The sequence below is a fragment of the Miniopterus schreibersii genome (assembly GCF_964146895.1).
Source record: "Miniopterus schreibersii genome assembly, chromosome: 7".
Classification (NCBI taxonomy): Eukaryota; Metazoa; Chordata; class Mammalia; order Chiroptera; family Miniopteridae; genus Miniopterus; species Miniopterus schreibersii.
Window position 1 is genome coordinate 23,203,707 of NC_138108.1, and position 19,639 is coordinate 23,223,345.

At 39.9% G+C, this 19,639-nt stretch overlaps 3 protein-coding genes and 1 pseudogene across 13 annotated transcripts in view; 3 read left to right on the forward strand and 1 right to left on the reverse strand.

Moving 5' to 3' along the window:
• The window catches only part of ORC2 (origin recognition complex subunit 2), a 31,910-nt gene extending 30,185 nt beyond the window's left edge, over positions 1 to 1,725 (forward strand). For all 3 annotated transcript variants that reach the window (XM_081141753.1, XM_081141754.1, XM_081141755.1), the window contains exon 18: positions 1 to 1,725. In XM_081141753.1, coding sequence (XP_080997879.1) covers positions 1 to 87 — 87 coding nt within the window. In that variant the 3' untranslated portion in view covers positions 88 to 1,725.
• On the reverse strand, positions 1,513 to 18,587 carry NIF3L1 (NGG1 interacting factor 3 like 1). 6 transcript variants are annotated; one of them, XM_081141762.1, is made up of 8 exons: positions 18,301 to 18,551; positions 16,598 to 16,676; positions 16,033 to 16,493; positions 15,129 to 15,291; positions 12,402 to 12,528; positions 10,579 to 10,717; positions 8,892 to 8,975; positions 2,775 to 4,745 (listed from the first exon to the last, which is right to left on the reverse strand). In XM_081141762.1, exons 3-8 carry the CDS (start codon positions 16,466 to 16,468, stop codon positions 4,561 to 4,563), a joined length of 1,134 nt encoding a protein of 377 aa, XP_080997888.1. In that variant the 5' UTR covers positions 16,469 to 16,493; positions 16,598 to 16,676; positions 18,301 to 18,551; the 3' UTR covers positions 2,775 to 4,560. The 6 variants fall into 6 exon arrangements, with proteins under 6 accessions (XP_080997890.1, XP_080997887.1, XP_080997889.1 ...); XM_081141764.1 differs by lacking the exon at positions 16,598 to 16,676 and having other exon boundaries at positions 1,513 to 4,745; positions 18,507 to 18,587; XM_081141761.1 differs by lacking the exon at positions 16,598 to 16,676 and having other exon boundaries at positions 1,513 to 4,745.
• Positions 2,351 to 2,796, forward strand: LOC308559249 (centrosomal protein of 19 kDa pseudogene; annotated as a pseudogene). The gene has a single exon. The product of its transcript is annotated as a centrosomal protein of 19 kDa pseudogene (transcript).
• Positions 18,581 to 19,639, forward strand: part of PPIL3 (peptidylprolyl isomerase like 3) — a 12,241-nt gene continuing 11,182 nt past the window's right edge. The window contains exons 1-2 of one of the 3 annotated variants that reach the window (XM_081141767.1): positions 18,581 to 18,936; positions 19,515 to 19,584. In XM_081141767.1, coding sequence (XP_080997893.1) covers positions 19,582 to 19,584 — 3 coding nt within the window. In that variant the 5' untranslated portion in view covers positions 18,581 to 18,936; positions 19,515 to 19,581. Of the gene's footprint in view, positions 18,937 to 19,148; positions 19,173 to 19,514; positions 19,585 to 19,639 lie in introns of those variants that run through there. The other 2 variants (XM_081141769.1, XM_081141768.1) reach the window with 2 other exon arrangements.

Sequence of the window (19,639 nt, forward strand, 5' to 3'; positions counted from 1 at the left end):
GGAACTGATGGAGTGGAATATTTATTCATTCCTATCGACACTGGAACATTGACCGAGTTCCTGGAAAAGGAAGAAGAGGAGTCTTGAAGCTGTCCTTGATCCTGAGTATCCTGTGGAAAGGTGGTTGTACTCCAGCTGCCACTCCTCCAGTCTAAAGTGGTGTGTTTATTTCCAACATCAGACTCTTTTTCCATTGTACAAGATTTAAAATTGGGAGGGGGAATGTCATGAATTAACCTCGATTAGCCTGGCTAATTAATTACCATCTCTAGTACTGTGCTGTTCAGTGGTTCTCAGGTTGGAGAAAATGTGCCTTCCATTCATTACCTCTCTGGAGATTCTTGCTGGAATGAACAGTGTGCTCAGGGACTGTGTGGAACTAGATGTTTTTTAATTCTTTTATACTAGAGGTGATATTACTCCTGATTTTTTGAGGGCCTTTTAACACTCCAGGAGCTGATTGTTTGCAAATGTGCTTGTTCCAGAGTGTACAAAGACAATGGCATCACATAAGTCTGCTTTATTTGTTGTTCTGTGTGTCAGAACTGGTAAGTGAAACAAAGAAGGCTTACTGTTTCTGAAATTGCTTAACAAAAGGTGTTAAATTGGGGACAACTAGGTGATCCAGCTTTTTCCTTTTGGATATAAGCTACAAAAGGGGGGAGGGGTGGCGAGGGCATGACACTATTCAGTTGGGATAGTGGGAAAAGTGTAACAAGTATATAGGGTGTATACCCAGCCTAGAAAGCACACGAAAAATAATGAAACGTGGTATTCAGAAGTTAACATTTGTGCCATCACTTTCACATACAAGTGAGAAGCCAGGCTAGAGAAATACACTTCTGAACTACATATTAGTCATTATTTTCAAGACAACGGAAAATAAAAACTTAATTATTCTTCTATATTGACATTATTTTTTGTCTTGAATAACATGCAGGTGAGTAGCATATTAATGGCTGGCTAACGCACTGTGAGACATTTCATTTATTTTCTTACAGTGACAATTTCAAGCCTCCTAAATATTTACATGGGCCTTTTCTCTTTCCTAAGAAAAAAGGCTAACTTTGGCCACTGTAGTCAGCTTACAGTTTTCACATACTCCATGAAAGGTTTCATAATTGGAAATGAATTTCATTAATATGTCACTGTAATAAAGTATGTACCACATCAGCATTTTTTTACTCATTTCTTTCACGAAAATATTTCCCCAAATGCTCAGAATTTTTTAATCATTTTTTTGTGGTATATAATTAATCAATTTTATATTAAGTCCATGAATTAAGGGTTTAAAGACAATTACTAATTAAAATATTTAAGAATTTGTACATGATTGAGTCTAAAAAATTTTTTAAATTATACCAAAGGCTAATCAATGAAAAGCAGTTCCTTTTCTATTCCTTGATCCAGTCCCTTAGGCAACCATTGGTAGTTTAAGTAATCTTGCAGAGGTAGTGTATGCACATGGGCTGTATTTTTTCCTTTTAAAAACAGAAATGGTAGCATATGATACTTACTGGTTTTCCTTTTTTTTTTTGCTTAACATATCTAGTTTATAACAACACAGTATAAAAAAATATACAAAATCTTTTATGACCTAATGTGAAAACTTTACATTTGCCCTTAAATATCTACTAGTTTATTTTTATAATTTTTGTGCCTATACTATTTGCAAGGAGTATGTCAATAGTCTTTACTACTAATAAAAAGTCAATATGGATGGAATCGCTCATTTATAGTATTGGTTTTTTTCACTAAAATCATCTTGAAGTTCCTTAAAAATTTTATGAATGCATCTTACAGATCTGATGAAGACTTCAGTAGAATTACATGCTCTTCATTAACTTGTTTCAGCATCAATGCTTCTTAAGCTCAATCAGAGTTTGGCTGCTAAGGCTTCAATTTTTGCTGTTGCTTACTTCTCGTGAGACTGAAGAGACCAGAAACCTTGAAAGACTTTTCTGGCTGCTCTTAATAAAATAGTAAATAGGCCAAGAAAGGGCACAGAGGATGTAAAACAGACATTTACACTCCACTACCTTGGCATAAGACTGAATTCCTGAGGCAGTGTTCAATCAATTCTTGTGACATTCCAGAAATTCGACATTTTTAGTATCATCATTGTCATTTTAATATATGAATATTTCATTCATACACAAAATCAGTGAGTCTGGATTATGGTTAATAGATTTTTGCTTAACTTTTAAAAAAAATTACTAAGAAAACTTTTAGGTGGGCCCCTAGCCCAACACCCTGGCTTGGGAGTCAGCTCGCCCAGCTGTCAGCCTTTGCCTCCATTTCCAGGAAGTCTTTATGCTACTAACACGTTTTCATCAGAAGTGTAAGAAGGATGTGCACTGCCAAGAAATGTGGAATTAGGTTCCAGTTTCCAGCTGTTATCTTCATCTATGAAGATGAAATGAAGGGGAAAAGCCATGCCTGTCTGAAACTTTTCTAAAGTTTTCAGATTACAACAGAACTGCTGAACAATTAAAGAATAATCCATGACACAAGAGTTACCTGGAACAAGTGTCCCTGAGACAGCTACAGAAGTTATTCCATTTTTTATGAGGTTACTTGTGGGGGCAGTGCTTGGCAGAAACAGTGGAACAAATTCGACAGGAAACCACCATTGATCCTGAGGAAGACCTGAACAAACTTGATGACAGGAAACTTGCCAAAAGGAAGAACATCATGGATGAATTTTTTGAGACAAATTAGAAGGATGATCCAAATTTTGTTTATGACATTGAAGCTCAGTTCCCACAGGATGAACAATTGCAGTCCTATGACTGAGACAGCTGATTTATTGGGCTAGCAGAAACTGCATGTTTACACAGAGAATGTAGATTAGTTCTAGAAAAATCTGTAAACACTAAATATACATGTTGGGTCATATTTAGATTGACCATGTTACTTTTAAAAACCAGGACATGTAGAGCACCTACTATGTAGGTACATGAGGAATATAAGAAAAACAGAATATAGGAATCTGACTTTAAGGAGCTTACAATCTAATTGGGAGATATGTCACAAACTTGTGAAAAGCTAATTAACAGTATTAGGCAGCAAAAAGATTAAAGCCAAATGCTTACGGTAAAAAAGGGTCCAAACCTACATTACTGTAGAGTAGTCAAGGAAGACTGTCCTTTAGTGGCAAGATGGGACTTTGCCTGGCCCTTGAAATGGAAGTTATTTGAATAGAAGCTTATATAGGATTCCAGATGAGAGAAATGGGGGGGGGGGGGGGAAGGGAAGGGTAGTAAAGAGATTGGAGGGCATATATATATGGGTACCAGGGGATTATCTTGTATATGTTATGTGTATGTGTGTGTGTTTATATATACATATTTTAACTCTGTTTTATAAGTATTTAATTTGGGAGTAGAGGAATAGCCCTGCACTGTTCCTTGCAGCTGCAAGTGCATGTCATTTGATGGGCAGCAGGGGAATTCTGCCCCTCTGCCCAGGAAATATACACCAAAGACATTCTAAAACCTTGAATCTCTTCCCATAGGTAAGAGGTTTGTAATGTGAAATCTACCCACAGTAAATGAACAATAGGTACTGCCAAAAAAAGGAAAATAGAAAACTTATAGAAATCTACACTTTTCCCCTCAGCTAATTGAAATGTGGAGCCAGCAGCACTGTTCAGAAAGTGTTTTCCTACATTCTAGGAGGTGAGATGACTGTTTCAGTGTGCTAGTCTGTTAAAATGGGAACAATACTTGTATGCTTGTTTATAAGGGATTGAAAGTGTTTATAAAGCACCTAGTAGAGTGCCTGGCACAAAATTAATATTGTATAATCACTAGTATTATCTGAAAGCTAATCATCTTTACATATTACTAATAAAATTATAGGTACATTACCTAAAAAATAATATAATAAAACAAGTTATATAATTACCATGTATATTTAAGAAAACAAAACTCATGCTGATAAATTTCATCCAGAGTCTGAAATTTAGGGGGGACATTAGTAATCTAGAAACAGGAATACATAGAGCTATCACCTCCTAGAGAATACTACCTAGAAATAAGTGTTCAAATCCCAAGTTTTTAAAGTATATTTAAAAATTAACCATGGGCAGAGAGATCTAGAATGACACATTCCATCCATTAAGCTAAGGAGAGGATTACCTGAACTACTTACCAAGGATGTTAAATTTGTTCTTTATAATGAATATTTGTGTGTTTTTTAATTGGTTTTGGGGTGCAGAGAGAGAAATATCGATTTGTTGTTCCACTTATTTATGCATTCATTGGTTGCTTCTTGTATGTGCCCTGACCAGAGAGCAAACCCTCAACCTTGGCATATCAGGACAACGCTCTAACCAACTGAGCTACCTGGCCAGGGCTGAATATTTGGTCTTTAATAATAGTTACATTTTTTACCCTAAAAACTACAGAACATTTGGTAAAGCAGATTAACAAACCAGAAATGACAATGTACATTCCAAACATTCTTCCTGAAGGATACAAACTCCACTTATCATGTGCATTTGAGTTAGGAGCGAAATGACTTGCAAAGCAGACTGTCATTCTATTCCCGTGTGCGTTATACCACCTGAAGAGGGTCCCTGTCTGTTTCTGACAGGATAATATTAATCTTATTCTCCAAGTGAGCATTCAGCATATCTCGAAGATCGGAAAGAAAGCCTCGTTCAGTGTTGCTATGTTCACAGAGGATGACATTTATTCCTTGGGAAGCAGCGTCTAAAATATCATGATGGGACATCTCACCTGTCAGAAAAGGAGAGAGCAAATACTTAAAAGATTAGACACAGAGTCTGCAATACTGAACCATAACAACAGAAAAACGAAGTTTGCATGCTGTATGAAGCAAACGTAATACAGCAGAACTTCACATATAAATCTAGAAAGTTACGTACAGGTTTCTTACATGCCCTCCAGTTTAAAGAGACAGAGACCATCCTACTGAGAATTCTAAATTCTTTCTCCTCGGCAGACCCAAGACAAGTAGCCAAACTCGCATATCCAAACAGCATCTAATACTGTGAGAACCAGACCTGCAAGAACATCCACTCAAATTGTTTCCACAATAAAATTAAAGACCTGCTAAGTAAAATGGGGCTTTCAGAAAATCTCTTATGTAAGGATTAAATAACAAATGCTTCAGGAAAACCCTAGGTATACTTTCCAGAAGACTGCTTTGTGCTTTGTGAGCACCAAAAATTTCAGCAGCAACCCTAGTCTCATTCATAAGGGTGAAACGATCTTCATGTTATTTCTAAACTAAAAAATGGTCTTTTCCTTTGACTTAAGCAAAATTCCTAGAAATTCTGTTGCTGTGGGGAGAGTGTCTCATCTTTTGTGAAAAGATTTCGGGAAAACTCAAATGTTCTGAATTTCTAAGAGCACCATTTGTGAACTTGACAACTTCTAATTTAAGAGCAGAAAGATTCTCTGCACAATTTGGCTTGTTCACAAAAAGCATAATTTTGAAATATATGTAGAAATATAAAGGCATAAAAATAAGGAAAAAAAGGGTTCCCCCCCAAATTTTCTATTGCCCACATTTCCACCCCCTAAGTGTGATTTCATTATAAGAAATATTTTTTTATTCAAGCACCTATTAAAACATCTTAATCTATAATAGTGAAGGTAAAGTAAGAGGAGAAAAAGACGCTAAGGTAGCCCAGTTAGAGGCCATGCTTGCCTGGCCAGTGTGGCTCCGTGGTTGAGTATCGCCCTGTGAACCAAGAGGTCACTGGTTTGATTCCCAGTCAGGGCACACGCCTGGGTTGCAGGCTTGATCCCCAGTGGGAGGCCAATCGATGTTTGTCTATATCCTTCTTTCCTCTCTAAAATCAATAAAAACATTAAAAAAAAAAAAAAAGAGAACCCATGCTTTAAGAACGGCCAAGTCTGGCTGCCCAGGTTATAAATGCACTGGCTGGAGAAGGCACAGAAATGGGGAAATCCATGAAGGCCCTACAATAGTAGCCAAAAGCAAAGGAAAGAAAAGCCTGGCACAGGATGGCAGCTGTGGGAGAGAAAAAGCAAATGAGAGCATTTATACAGTATTTGCTAGGAGCAAGCTCCCCATCTGCTGGTCTTCGTGGGATATATTTCCCTTAACAACCTAATTTCATGCCAAGCTCAAAGGAAGGGTGATGAATGGCAGCAGAGGCCTATATTTGGTCTTCTGACAGATGCTTCTCATCCCTGAAGTTAGATCCAAAGTGACGCTTCACAGATCATAGACATCTAAAGTCGGCCAGGTAAGAAGATATGTTCTTTTTCCCCAAGTAAACAGATAGGAAGGACATTTCAACATTTTGGAACTGTGTGAACTGTGAATTTATCTGATGCACATATTGCTTTAGAATTAAAAAACACACTCAGTTTTAAAATAGTAATTATTTATGAGGAAACAATCAGACATCCCAAATTAAGAAATATATACCAAAGCAAATGGCCTACATTCTTCAAAACATCAATGCTCTAAAGACAATGCTGAGGAACCATTCCAGATGCAGAATGTGACCCTGGATTGGGTATCAACCAGAAAAATACTACACATTTTGATCAGCTAGCAAAATCTGAATACAGCCCAGCCAGGCGTGGCTCAGCGGTTGAGCATCAACCTAGGATCCAGTAGATTGGGGGGTTCGATTCCCGGTCGGGGCACATGCCCAGGTTGCGGGCTGCAGCCAATGACTCTCTCATCATTGGTGTTTCTTTCTCTCTCTCCCTTCCTCTCTCTGAAATCAATAAAGATATATTTTAAAAAAAATTTTTTTTTGAATACAGACTATATTAAATAAGTATTTTAACAGTATTTAGTTCCAGAATTTGAACAGTATTCCATGGTAATATAAGAGAATGTTCTTGCTCTTAGGAGATATATGCTGATATACTTAGGGGTAAAAGGTCATCATGTCTACAACAGATTACAAAATGTCTTTTGTGGAAACAAATATATAAACATATTTATACACACACAAAAATATACATACATATGTAATATGTACACTGAGAGAGAAAGAATGTACAAAAGTGGCAAAATATACCCATTAGCAATCTAGGTGAAGGGCATACAGAAGTTCATTGTACTCTTCTTGCAACTGTTCTATAGGTCTGAATTTCCTTCAAAGCAAAATGTTACAAATGCTGTCAAATTGCCTACACATTAAAAGTTTATCTCAATCTGCTACAAGATTGAGGGCTTATAAAAATCTTACATCTTCAGAAGGATAGAAAAGAAAGCAGACGATGGTTATGTATATTTTCAATTGGTTCAGAGCAATTACATCAGGCTTGCTGGGATGCTGCACCTCTATACTTCCGGATGTGACAATGTTTCAGGTGTATCAGTCTTCGTAAGAGGCTGTGCTAGATAAAAAGGCATGAGTGTGGGAGGCAGGAGGAGGCAAAGTAATGAAGAGGCACAGAAGTAGCCAAGGGAATGGCCAGAGAGTTAAAACTCTAAAGTCTTGATCCTAGAAGTGGGAAAAGTAACCTTTAACTCCTAACACTAAGGATTAAAGGTGGAAATGCAGCTGGTAGCAGCAAATGTACAAGGTGCCTCCAAATCCTTTGGAGGAGCGATGAGCAATGTTACCTATCAGTTATTATCTGAAAGAACAGCATAAAGCCTGGGAGCCAAACAATTACTATCCAATAGAAATGCAAAGAGGAAGTTAAGGACAAAGCGACAGGGACCGGACAGGAGGCATGACCATCAAGGAAGGAGCCGGAGAGTGGCAGAAAAAGCTGCTCAGAGGAGGTATCTTTTGAGCTTATCTCTAGAAGTACAAAGAAAGGGGCAAGAAAAAGGCACTCCAGTGAGAGAAAACAGCGTAAGTAAAGGCTACGTGAGAGAGAATGAGCCCAGCCCGTGTGGCTCAGTTGGCTGAGCATCGTCCCAAGCACCAGAAGGTTGCAGGTTCAATTCCCAGTCAGGGCACATGCCTAGACTGTGGGCTTGATTCCCAGTAGGGGGCATGCAGGAGGCAGCCGATCCATGTTTCTATTTCTCTTTCCCTCTCCCTCTCCCTCAACATCTTTTTTTTTTAAAAGAAAGAAAGAAAATAAAGAGAATGAAACATTGTTCAGGCTTCACCAGGACAATGGAAATTACTGAAGGTTTTTTAGCCAGGATATTATACACCATTAAATTTGTATTTTTGAGTAAAATTTGGGGGAGTGCATGGATAATTAAGATTAGAGGCTTGCCCTGGCCAGGTGGTTCAGTTGTCCTGTACACCAAAAGGTGGTGGGTTGCATTCCCAGTCAGGGGACATACAAATCCAATCTCCGGTTGGGGCGCTTACGGGAGGCAACCGATCAATGTTTCTCTCTCTGTTTCTCTGTCTGTCCCCACCCCCTCCTCTCTCACTAAAATCAATAAAAACATATCCTTGGGTGAGGATTAAAAAAATAATAAAAGATTAGAGGCTTGGTGATGTTCTTTGGGTAGGAGATGATGTCTAGATAGATAGAAAGGAAAAGGTCCTAGAAAGATTTTGGAGCTAGAACTGACAAGAACTGATGGTTGAATTTAGGGCTGAGTAAGAGGAACCATCTTTTAGCTAAGGCAACATGTAGAAAGTGACATGGAATCGGAGAGAAAGCATGTTTAGGAAGAAGATAGGTTAAATAAATGCTAAACATCAGTATTTTAAAATAATCTAATAATAAACTATTAAATGGTTTTTTTCCCTCCACAAAGAATATGGTATGTTCCCAATTTTCGTGTGGTCCCTAATTAGTTTGGGTTTAAAAAACATTTATTAGTTCCATGTATATGTCAGATACTGCCCTAAAATTTGCTATTTTTTAACTTCTAAAAAATAAACCAAGGTTAGGAAAGGATATACACAAAAACAAAAGGGTAGAAAAGAAATCCAAAGGCTGGCCTACCTGTGAGGTAAAGGTCGGCCTCTGCCCCCTGCAGAACACTGCTCCCAGAACCCGCGCACAGAGCCACAACTTTGACTTGGGACTCTGCAAGATAAAAGAAACAAGATACTAATACTTTATAATTCCCCTTCATTTTACTATTACAGTTTGTACCAAGAACCCTAAATGGAATGCAGATTTCACTCCTGGTCTGTCTCATCACCAGTGTATCAATTTTGCTTACTGAATTTTAAAAAATAACAAAACACGTCTTCATAGAGGCAAACAGATTATTCTTTGGTATTGCAGGGTTACTATTCCTTTACGCATACATGGCTGCACAAGGCCATATGAGGCACCACTAAATAATGCTAATAGTACAGCTCTAGGCTATACTGCAACGCTACTAGGTAAAGGAGCCTCGCCTGGGTCCCCAGGCAACAGGGAGAGGTAGGCAGCACTATCTCTGTTCTCAGGTGTGGAAGCAGAGGAACTAAAAGGGCTAGGTGGAATGCTACAAATGGATTTAACAAATTTTTAAATACCATATTTACTTCAAAAGAGCATCCTCTGAATAGTGAAATAACAGAAACTTTCAAGCCAAAATCCAACAAGTATTGATAACTTAGGTTTCTAGAATGGAAGCTTCATTAGTGGTCACGTAACTGCTTATTTCAAAAGAGGGGCTTTGGAGTTGGAACCGAAGTCAAATCCCACTTCTGCGACCTATTTTCTTTGGAAATTAACTCCCATGAGTTATTTGATCCAACTGTGGACTTCTGGATAAGATAAGTATCTCTCTGAACCTCAGTGTTTTACTGATGCAATGGGAACACTAATACCTGCCACAGAGCTAATAGCATTTATGGCACTTAATGTGTCCCAGTCACTGTGCCCTGTCACATGTAATCAATTATACATCTATGAGTTAGGTTTTATTATTACTACAGTTTTTACAGATGTGGCTACCAAGACACAAGGGGTTAAATAACTTGTTAAAGTCATGCAGCAAATAGGACAGATAAATTTGAACCCAAGACATTCAGAATCTACACTCAACCTCTGGGCTCCTTTGCAGTGGGAACTCACATGCTTGACACACTCAGTACAGTGCTAGGCAAACTACAGGGATCCAACAAATGTTCGGTTCGTTCCTTTTGTTCCCAAAAGTACTGGGAAAAGCCAAAAGAAAAGACAGTGGCTATAAGACTCAGAAACAACAGTGGATCCCTTCACTTAGTGGCCCCTCACTATAAAATATCACCATATTGTAAAATGCCAACAGTCACATTGGAGAAGTCATAATTTCCAGCCCTCTTCCTGGCACGTGGCAGGATGGCACTTGGGTTAGATTGGGCAACGTGACTAACCCTGGACTATGAGTTAAACAGAAGTTCATTTCTAGGCTAGAACGTTTAACTGATGGTTTAAGACTCTCCAAAACCTTCCCTCTGCAACAGCAACCAGCCTACAATGGACAGACTTCCCCTGCCAATTTAAGATGAACAGACTGGAGAAATAAATCTTATTGAAGCCAATGAGATGTTTACTATAGCACAACCTAGACCACCCTGATCGATAGGGTAAACCAGTCAGTCATCTCCCATGACTGCTAGCAGGTTTTCTTTCACTTAATACAATCAAGAGTTTCAACTTTTGCCCAATGTTAACAGTATGTATACTGGACAAATAAAAGAGACATATTTACCTAAGGTCCTCCCTACCCCAAGAGCAAGGCGAACATGAGATAGCTTCAGGTGCCTTTTGATTCGCTCAATCATGGTTGCCAAGGAGACAGAGTCATCCAGGGTGCACAACCGTCCCATTCCAGTGTGCAGAAGCAGAGGCTGAAGAGAAACAGAAGTTAGAAAAACTGTCCATCATTAGTCCTAGAAAACCTATTAGCAAACGCTGAGATCAATATAACATGCATACTGTGGGCTCACTACAGCCAGCTCAAGGCTAAAGTTTATATCTAGGGGATACAAATCTGACAAAAATATTCTCTGACTTAGAGGAGCTCTCAGTCTCTTGGAAAGGCAGATGTTTAAATAAACAATCACAATAAAAGTGTTTAAATACAAGGTAGGTACTACTTTTTAATGAGAGCACAAAGGAATGACAAAATAAATGAGATGGGTCTTAGAGAAAGTAGAATCAAAGGTTTTACAAGGACTTGAGTCTCAAAGGACAGACCAGAAAGGAGTTAAAACAGAAGTGATATCAAGTTCATTGTGGAAGGAGAGGGATGGGGTGAGAGGTGGAAAGGCATTCTAAACAGCATGCACAAAGGTGTCAAGGTATGAGAGAGCACACTGAGGGCGGATCCAAAAGTGGACAGTGTCGCTGGTGTGCAGAGCAGGGGATAGGGACTGACAAGAAACTGGAGACGGCCATGGCCAGTCATGAAAGGCTTTGCACACTATGCCTGGACTGTCTTCTGTAGGTGCCCACTTAGGAGCAGGCTCTCACCAGACACTCCAAATGTGCCAGTGCCGTGATCTTAGACTTCCCAGCCTCCAGAACAGGGAGGAATAAATGTGTATATAAGTATCCAGCCTGTGGTATTTTGTTATGAGGGAAGATGAGAGTTTCAACCACAGTGATGGCAAAGTAAATAGAGAGGAGAAACATTTTATAGATTTGGGGACAGAATCAGCAGGGCTTGGATTTACAGAAGCAGGGAGAGTTGTGGAAACTTGGAAAATAAGGTAGATGATGGTGACACCAACGAAACAGAAACAAGAATTGTAGTACTTAAAGGGGTGGCATGGGAATAATATTTGTATATATTTATTGTATTTGAAATACTTGTGGGATCCATAAATGGAAAATGTCTAGAAACTAGTTGGAAATATGGGTGTGTGTTTTTTCCTTTTCATTGTTCAACTTAAGAAAGCATTCTGAGCCAAAAGGTAAAGATGTAGGAATCATCATACAAATGGCGGTCAAGTTAAAGGCATGAATAAAATGGTCCAGGCAGAGGGTATAAAATAAAAGACCAAACCTGTGACCCTGTAACTAAACAGTACGGCTATGATCTGAATGTTTCTGCCCCCGCCCCCCAAATGCATGTTGAAAACCTAACCCCAAATGTATTGGTGGAGCCATTGAGAGGTGCTTAAGTTATGAGGGTGGAACCCACACAAATGGAATTAGTGCATTTTAAGAGACTCCAGAGAGATCCCTAGTCCCTTCCACTACGTGAGGACACAGAGAGAAAGCATATCTATGAACCAGAAGTGGGCTCTCACCAGACACCACTCCAAATGCACCAGTGCCATGATCCTGGACTTCCCAGCCTCCAGAACAGGGAGAAATAAATGTGTGTATAAGCTACCCAGCCTGTGGTATTTTGTTATAGCAGCCCAAATGTGTTAAAGCAGCCCAAATGGACTAAGACAAGTACCAACAATTTTCTATTCCTGGAATGTCTTCCTTTCTGACTATACTTTCCAGGGAATATTATGCCCTCCCTCAACATCATTGTGCCGAACAAAAATGCTCGGCAATATAAGATATTTTTATTACCTTCTCCAGTGACAGAATTTCAGTCTTCTGATAAAGCTGTCTGTTCTGGGAAAGAAAAGCCACCACCTGCATCAAAGCCTGCTGACTACAATTCAGACTGATCCGTGTTTGTTCTTCATCATCAGTCCTAGAAAAAAAGTCACTCACTGGTTTAGGATAAATAGAAACAAAATGTATTTTAAATAATCTGTAGTTTACAACCTCCTATAATAGATTAGATTTATATGGAATTTAGGATTTAATCCCAAATCAAATTATTTTCTAGAACAGTGTTTCTCAAACTTTAGAATGCATCAAAATGCATTCTAAATGCACCTTGTAGACTATTTAAATCTCAGATTACTGGGACCTACCCCTAGTTTCTGATTCATTAGGTCTAAGTGGGGTCTAAGAATTTACTTTTCTAACAAGTTCCTGGTGTTGCTGATGCTAGTCCAAGGACCTCACCTTGAAATCACAGTTCTAACTGCTCTTAATCCGGTCATGAGTCGCTTCCTAAAATGACAGCTGCTGGACCCTTTTCAGATGTGAAACAATATCTGTGAATGGGCTGGGGCAAACTGAATTCTTTTTAAAGCCCCAGAGAAGTTAATTTTCTTTTTTTTCTCTTTTTTTTTTTTCAATATATCTTTATTGATTTCAGAGAGAGGAAAGGAGAGGGGGATAGAGAGACAGAAACATCAATGATGAGAGAGTCATTGATTGAGCCCGCAACCCGGGCATGTGCCCTGACGGGGCATCGAATCCGGATCGCCTGGATCCAGGGTCGACAGTCAACTGCTGAGCCACGCCCGGCCGGGCAAGAAGTTAATTTTCAAACAACATTGTATACAAGATTTCCTGAACAGATTCTCAGGCAAACCCCATTCTAATTACACATGGATCTAGGATGAAGCCAAAAATCTGCATTTTTCATAAATACTCCATTAACAATGAGGCAGGGGGTCCTTGAATCACCCTTTGAGAAGCAATGCCCTAGAGATACTCCAAAGATTGGCATCAAGAAAGTTGTGTATTTAACCATAAACTCTATAAATATAGAATTCTAGAACTAAAAGGCACCTTAAAATATAACCTGGAAGTGTAGTTGTCAATATTGGAATAATCTGTGGAGCTTTTAAAAGAAAAAGCAAAAACAATGCCTGGGTCCTGACTAATGGTCAAATTTTAACGGTCAAACAAAATGGTAAAATATTCTCTTTAATGTGGTAAAACTAGGACCAAACTAAATGTACATCCATTGAAAAAAAAATTCCACCAGTTAGGAAGAGGAATGCTTAAAGAATCTATAGTACATCCATAATAAGAAAGATTACTCAGCAGTTAAAAAGAAAGAGATTTTATATACACCTACATGGGAAGATCTCTAAGACATCTTGTTAGTAAAATGGCAAATACAGCAGACCATTTAATTAAAAGAACAATAAATAAAACAAAACAATACATTTCTTCATGTCTCCATATGTGTTTGGAAAGATACCCACTTCTCTGAAAACAAGGAAAAAGATGACTTAAGTTGAAGATACTGGGATTGGGTAGAAGGGACAAGGAAGGCTTTTATATTGTTTGCCTTTTTCATGCTTTACTCGTATAATTTTCTTTGAATTTCAGTGTTTACACAGTATTTCAGTATGGTAAAAGACATTCATGACTAGAATCTATGCAAACTCCTAGAGATAATTTTTCTTGAGATTCTTGAAATTCTCCAATACTGTTAGAGAACATTTGCAATGATTTTACTATAAGTTATCTACACTTAAACCACTCATCAAAGTAGTCACTTTTTGGTGTAGCCTAATATAGGTTTCTATTTTATTAAAAAGTCATTATATTTATCTTTGTTTTTTAAACAATTATTAAATCCCAGCTTTGTATAATTTGTCTTTATAGGATAAATGAACCTAAAAGAAAATCTATGAGGCAACATTTTGGTATCTGTCCTAAATAAATAAATGACTGACTTTTTAAGAGGCACCTTAATGTATTTTTCTTTTCTTTTCCCCCCCTTTTAAACATGTTTTTGATTTCAAAGAGAGGAAGAGAGAGGAAGGGAGAGAGAAACACCAATGATGAGAGAGAATCATCAATCAGCTGCCTCTTGCAGGCTCCCCAAAGGGGATAGAGGCTGAAACCCAGGCATATGCTGTGAGTAGGAATCGAACTGTAACCTCCTGGTTTATGTTGAGGCTCAAACACTGAGCCACTATGGCCGGGCAATTTATTTTTCTTTTAAAGGGCTTGGGAATCACTGATTTGCTGGGAACTGATAAAAGTAAAACTTTGTTATCAGTATATCACCAGAGTTTATCTATATACAGACATACCTCGTTTTATTGAGCTTCAGAGGTGTTTCATTTTTTATAAATCGACAGCAAGACCCTCCACCAGCAAAAAGATTACAACTTACTTTATTACCATACTTGCTTTATTATGCTTGTCTGAAACCAAACCCACATAATAGCTCCGAGGTATGCCTGTACTGTAAGTAAAAACAACTACCTTTCACCATTACCAAGAGGATGAGAAATACTGTATGTAAATAGTATAGTATAATCTCTCCCACACAGGAAATAAGTGTTACTTAACATTTTTACTGTTTTGAAAAGCATGAGAAGCATGCTGTTTTATGAAAACAATGTTTCAAACCTAAATACCAGAATTATAGAATTTTTAAGGAAGATCGTTACAAATAAATACACACCAAAAAAAGATAAAAATATACTGTACCTAGCAGAAAAAGAAGTGACGGAAACATCTGAAATTTCCTTCACTGTGGAAATGACTTTGTCCAGGTCTTGGGTGTGGTTAACATTAAATTCTACTCTGTGCATTCCCTCTGTTGGGTAGTTGGGTGCTTTGGAAGGATGTATGGGCCTGGAAGTGCAAACTCCTAGAAAAAAATTGTAGGAAAATGGAGTTTTGGTAAATTTTCATTCTCAGATGCTTATATACTATACACACATATACATATCCCTTACAGATACAACCAAAACAGTACCCCAAAATGAGGGATTTAATCAGACATACAAAATCAAATTTATTTTCCGAATTATTTTCCAGAAGACTCTTAAATATCATGAAAATTTGGAGAAAGACTGATGCATGAATTTTAGATATGTAAAATTGTGACTGCTTATTAAATTTACTTATGTAAACCATGATTCAGGGTACAAATGCTCATACCTACTTGACCACATCAATCCAGACTATATCCTCATAAAAGCTTCAGCCCAAAATGAGCAAGTAAACTAAAAAGACGAAAAATAAAGCTAAAACACATATGCTGAATTCCCTCATTAAAACTCTAAGTATATCAGAGAAGAGGCCTGAGCTTTCAATTCAATTTAACAAGCATTCCTGGAGTGCCTGGGTGGTAGGTACTATGTTACATGAGCGAGGACTCACAAAGCTTGGTCTAGCAATAATGATTTCCTATGCTCTCCTCACTCATTAATAAATAAAACTTTTATTTTTAAATGCAATTGCCAGACTTTAACAACATTGTTTTTGAATATATTATGTAAACACAGAATAATGGTCCCATCCCTAAAGCAGTTAAAACTCTATTGAAAAGACATTCTAAAATTTCAAAGTTATTTATTGGGAAAATATGAAACAAGAGGCTTCTCACCAAGCCCTTTAGCCAACCAGTTGTTGACTCCCTGAGGTGCAGCATCATAGGCTGTGTGAGGAGAGTATATAGCAATTCTGTTCTCCAGAGCCCGGATCACCAGGCGCTCCTTCCAGGTTTTCCAAGTTATGCGCTTCATGGGTCGGAAAATAGGCGGATGGTAGGAGAGAATGAAATCAGCCTTCTTTTGCAGTGCCTCCTCCATCACTTCTTCAGTCAAATCATTGGTCAGGAAAAGTGTGTTTACAGTGTGTGGTGGGCTTGGTTCCACCAGTAAGCCAACATTGTCCCAACTCTCAGCAAATGAGAGGGATGCAAAGTCATTCAAGGAAGAAAGGAGAGCCTTCAAATCCATGAAGTAACAGGAAGGATTGCGGATCAGGGAATGAACAAGCCGGACTCTTGTGGGGACCAGGCGTACGTGAGATGACAACATACAGAAATCAGGTAAAACTGAGTATCTGAAGTTAAAACACAAAAAATGGTGCACATGTACACTTTAGGCCAGGACCTTTGCAAATCATGAGCAAAAGAGCTGCAGTAATACACTGCCTCCGCCACTCACCAGCACATGGTATCTTAGGTAAGTTATTTAACCTTCCTGAGCTTGTTTCATCTATAAAACCAAAACACTCACAGGCCATCTGGAAGAGCAAATGGATTGATAAGTGTAAGTCACCTGGCTCAAGCCGGGCACATAATACATACAGATGTTCACCCCCTCCTCCCCAGAGCCTACCACACCCTTGCTCTTGTTCTTGCCATCCCTGCTTCAGCCACCCTCCTGCCTTCTCCATTTCTCTAAATATGATCCTTCCAAGTCCCCTTCAAATTCCTAAAATAAAGCCTGTCTTGACAAATCTTCCTTTTCAGTGTCTCCCTCCTCCCTGCCCTGCTCCATTCTGCCCTAGTATTCTCAGATTATATTCCTGTTTGTCTCCCCAGTATGCTAATGCTACTGGAAAACTGGAACTTTTATATATCTCAGTATCACCAACATAGGCCAGCAAGCACTAAATGCTTACTGTACAGACTGATACAGTCCCCTACCCCCATCACAGCAGAATATATTGGCATTAAAAAGTACTTTATTAAAAAAAAAATAATAGATATAAAAAGTTAAGTGTACAGATGCGTCACTTGGGCAGGGTCAAGACAGAAAAAGGCAGAGCTGCTGCCCCTGAACCAACACCTGCTACAGGAAGGCTAGGATCAAGAGGTGGGAGAGTGCCCAGAGTCTGTAAGCCTTCTAGAGCAGCGATTTTCAACCTTTTTCATCTCATGGCACACATACACTAATTATTTAAATTCTGAGGCACACCAAAAAATATATTTTTTGCCGATATGACAAAAAATACAGGTATAATTTTGATTCCTTCACACAAGACAGCTATTGTTGTATTGGCTGTTGTCATTTTTTTATTTGACAATCTACGGGCCAAGAGGTCAGTGCCCCTGACTAAAGTCAGGTTTTGCATGCTTTAAAAATTCTTGCTGCACACTGGTTGAAAATCGTTCAAACAGCTATATCCAATACAAAAGATAACATTGTCAACTCCATTCCTAAATTTTTGAAGAAAAGCATTTAATAGTATGCACAATAATTAGCAAGAAAGCATAGCCGATTGTAAATTTAATTAAAATACTCATAACCCGGTGATTTCAAAAGAAATTTTAAAACATTTCTACAGCTAAAATACTTAATATGTGAGTTTTTATTCAATATATGATTTGAAGTGATGTGGCGCCTGAGTTAACCACTGGAGCCTGGGGTCCTGGAAGATCTTCAAACGTCCTTATATCATCTCCACTCTCCAGATTCCACGTCCTGACAGAACTCCACTCTCCAGGCTCTTCTAAATCTGCGCGGCACGAAAGTGAAGCTCAGGTGGGCCACCACCTATACTTGAGTTACCTACTGTTACATTTGAAGGAGGCTTTGGAAATAACGGAACAGCCCTCATTTCACACGTTAGGAAACGGCAAAGCTGCGTACCTTGGTGCCAGAATTAACAACAGTGGGAGGCAGCGTGGTAATGTTGGATAAGAGCAAAGACTCTAAAGGGCCACAGCTGTGTAACAAATTACTCAACCTCTGCGGTTTCCACTTCTGAAGAAAGGAGGTGCTCAGCTCATAGTTCGTCGCAAGACGGAAACGTAAAGCTGGGGACAATACCTGATCTAGAGTCAGCACCCAGTGTGTTATTAAGTAACATTAGTAGATCCCACTTTACAGCCTGCAAACTGCGCCTTCTTAAGTTACCTCACCTACTTTCAGGCCTTTGCCAGGATAATGAAGAGCCCAGGTGGCACGGCCCCACTAGAGTCTTAGGCTCTCAGGAGGCAAGCCAGCTTTCCGCCTCTATCGCCTCTTCGGCCTCCTTTTGCTGCAGCACTCGCAAAACAGCCGCAGCCTGCACAGACCACGAAGTCTGCAGCTTCGTCCGCGGTGATTTAAATCTCTCAAGACTCACCGATCCCAGGAACACTCCCTGGGCGTCACTTCCGGCCCCGCACTCGCCGCGCGGTGGGAATCCGCTGCGGAGAAGGAGCCGGCCGGAAGTGGTCCCTCGCATTTTACCTCTGAGTCCCAGGCACCTCTAGAGGCTGTCCAGAGTAGTTCCGGGCTGGGATTCCTGACCTAGTGGAATTAGTGAAAGAGCTCCTTTTCACTGTCTGAAGTGTTCCGGGTGGGATCTAAGTGACGTTGTCTTCCTAGTTCTAGTCGTTTTGCTGTGCGATAGGGAGGGGGGCGGAGAAGGCGAGCCTGCGAGGGCGTTCTCGCTAATGGGTTGCGCGCTCGGCTTCCGGTGGCCTGAAGAAACTAAGTTGGAATCTACAGAGCGGTGGCGGGCGCCCGCACTTGTCTGACTTGACCGGCGCTGCGCTGACCGAAGCGTCCGGGTAAGTGGGGGCCGGCGTGCGCGCTCGGCCAGGGGCTTATTCAGGTTCTGCGCTCGCGGAGCGCTGTGGGCTGCAGCTCCTGGGCTGCTCCGAGTGAGCATTCTGGGTGGAGAGGAGGCTGTGGAAACAGATAAAACAACTTGATAAAGCCTATGGCATATTAGTGATGGCTGCTAGGGGGAAGGACATCGAGAAGGTACTGGGATGAAGGCATTTTGGACAGGGCTGTCGGGTCGGTGAGACGGGACTGGAGCAGGCGGGGCGGTAGGTGGCGGCGCAGGCGTGGGGGTGGCGCGCTCCGGGCGCGGGGGGCTGCGGGGCTGCGCGGGCGGCGGGGCCCCCGCTTGGGGCAGGACCGCACGGGGCTCGTGCGGGAGAGCGAGCCGGGCGGGTAGGAGGCTGAGGGGCTTAAGGCGGGGGGATCTCTTCCTCGCTTCCATAACCGCATTTTTATTATTTGGGGGGGGGGGGGTAGGGAGATGCTCTTCGAGACTTTTTCTTTTAAATATTCAGTAAACATAAGCATGTGTGAAGTAAGAGAGAAAAACGAACTTATTTTTTTCCTTTTGGGAATGGAGATTCATTCTCGGACTTCTTTCAATAAGACTGTGAGAAATAAACTAACAGTAACCATCAAGAAGGAAAATGGTAAGTTTTATAGAATTCTTATGAGTGCCTTTCATTAGAAGTAATTTTTAGAAAT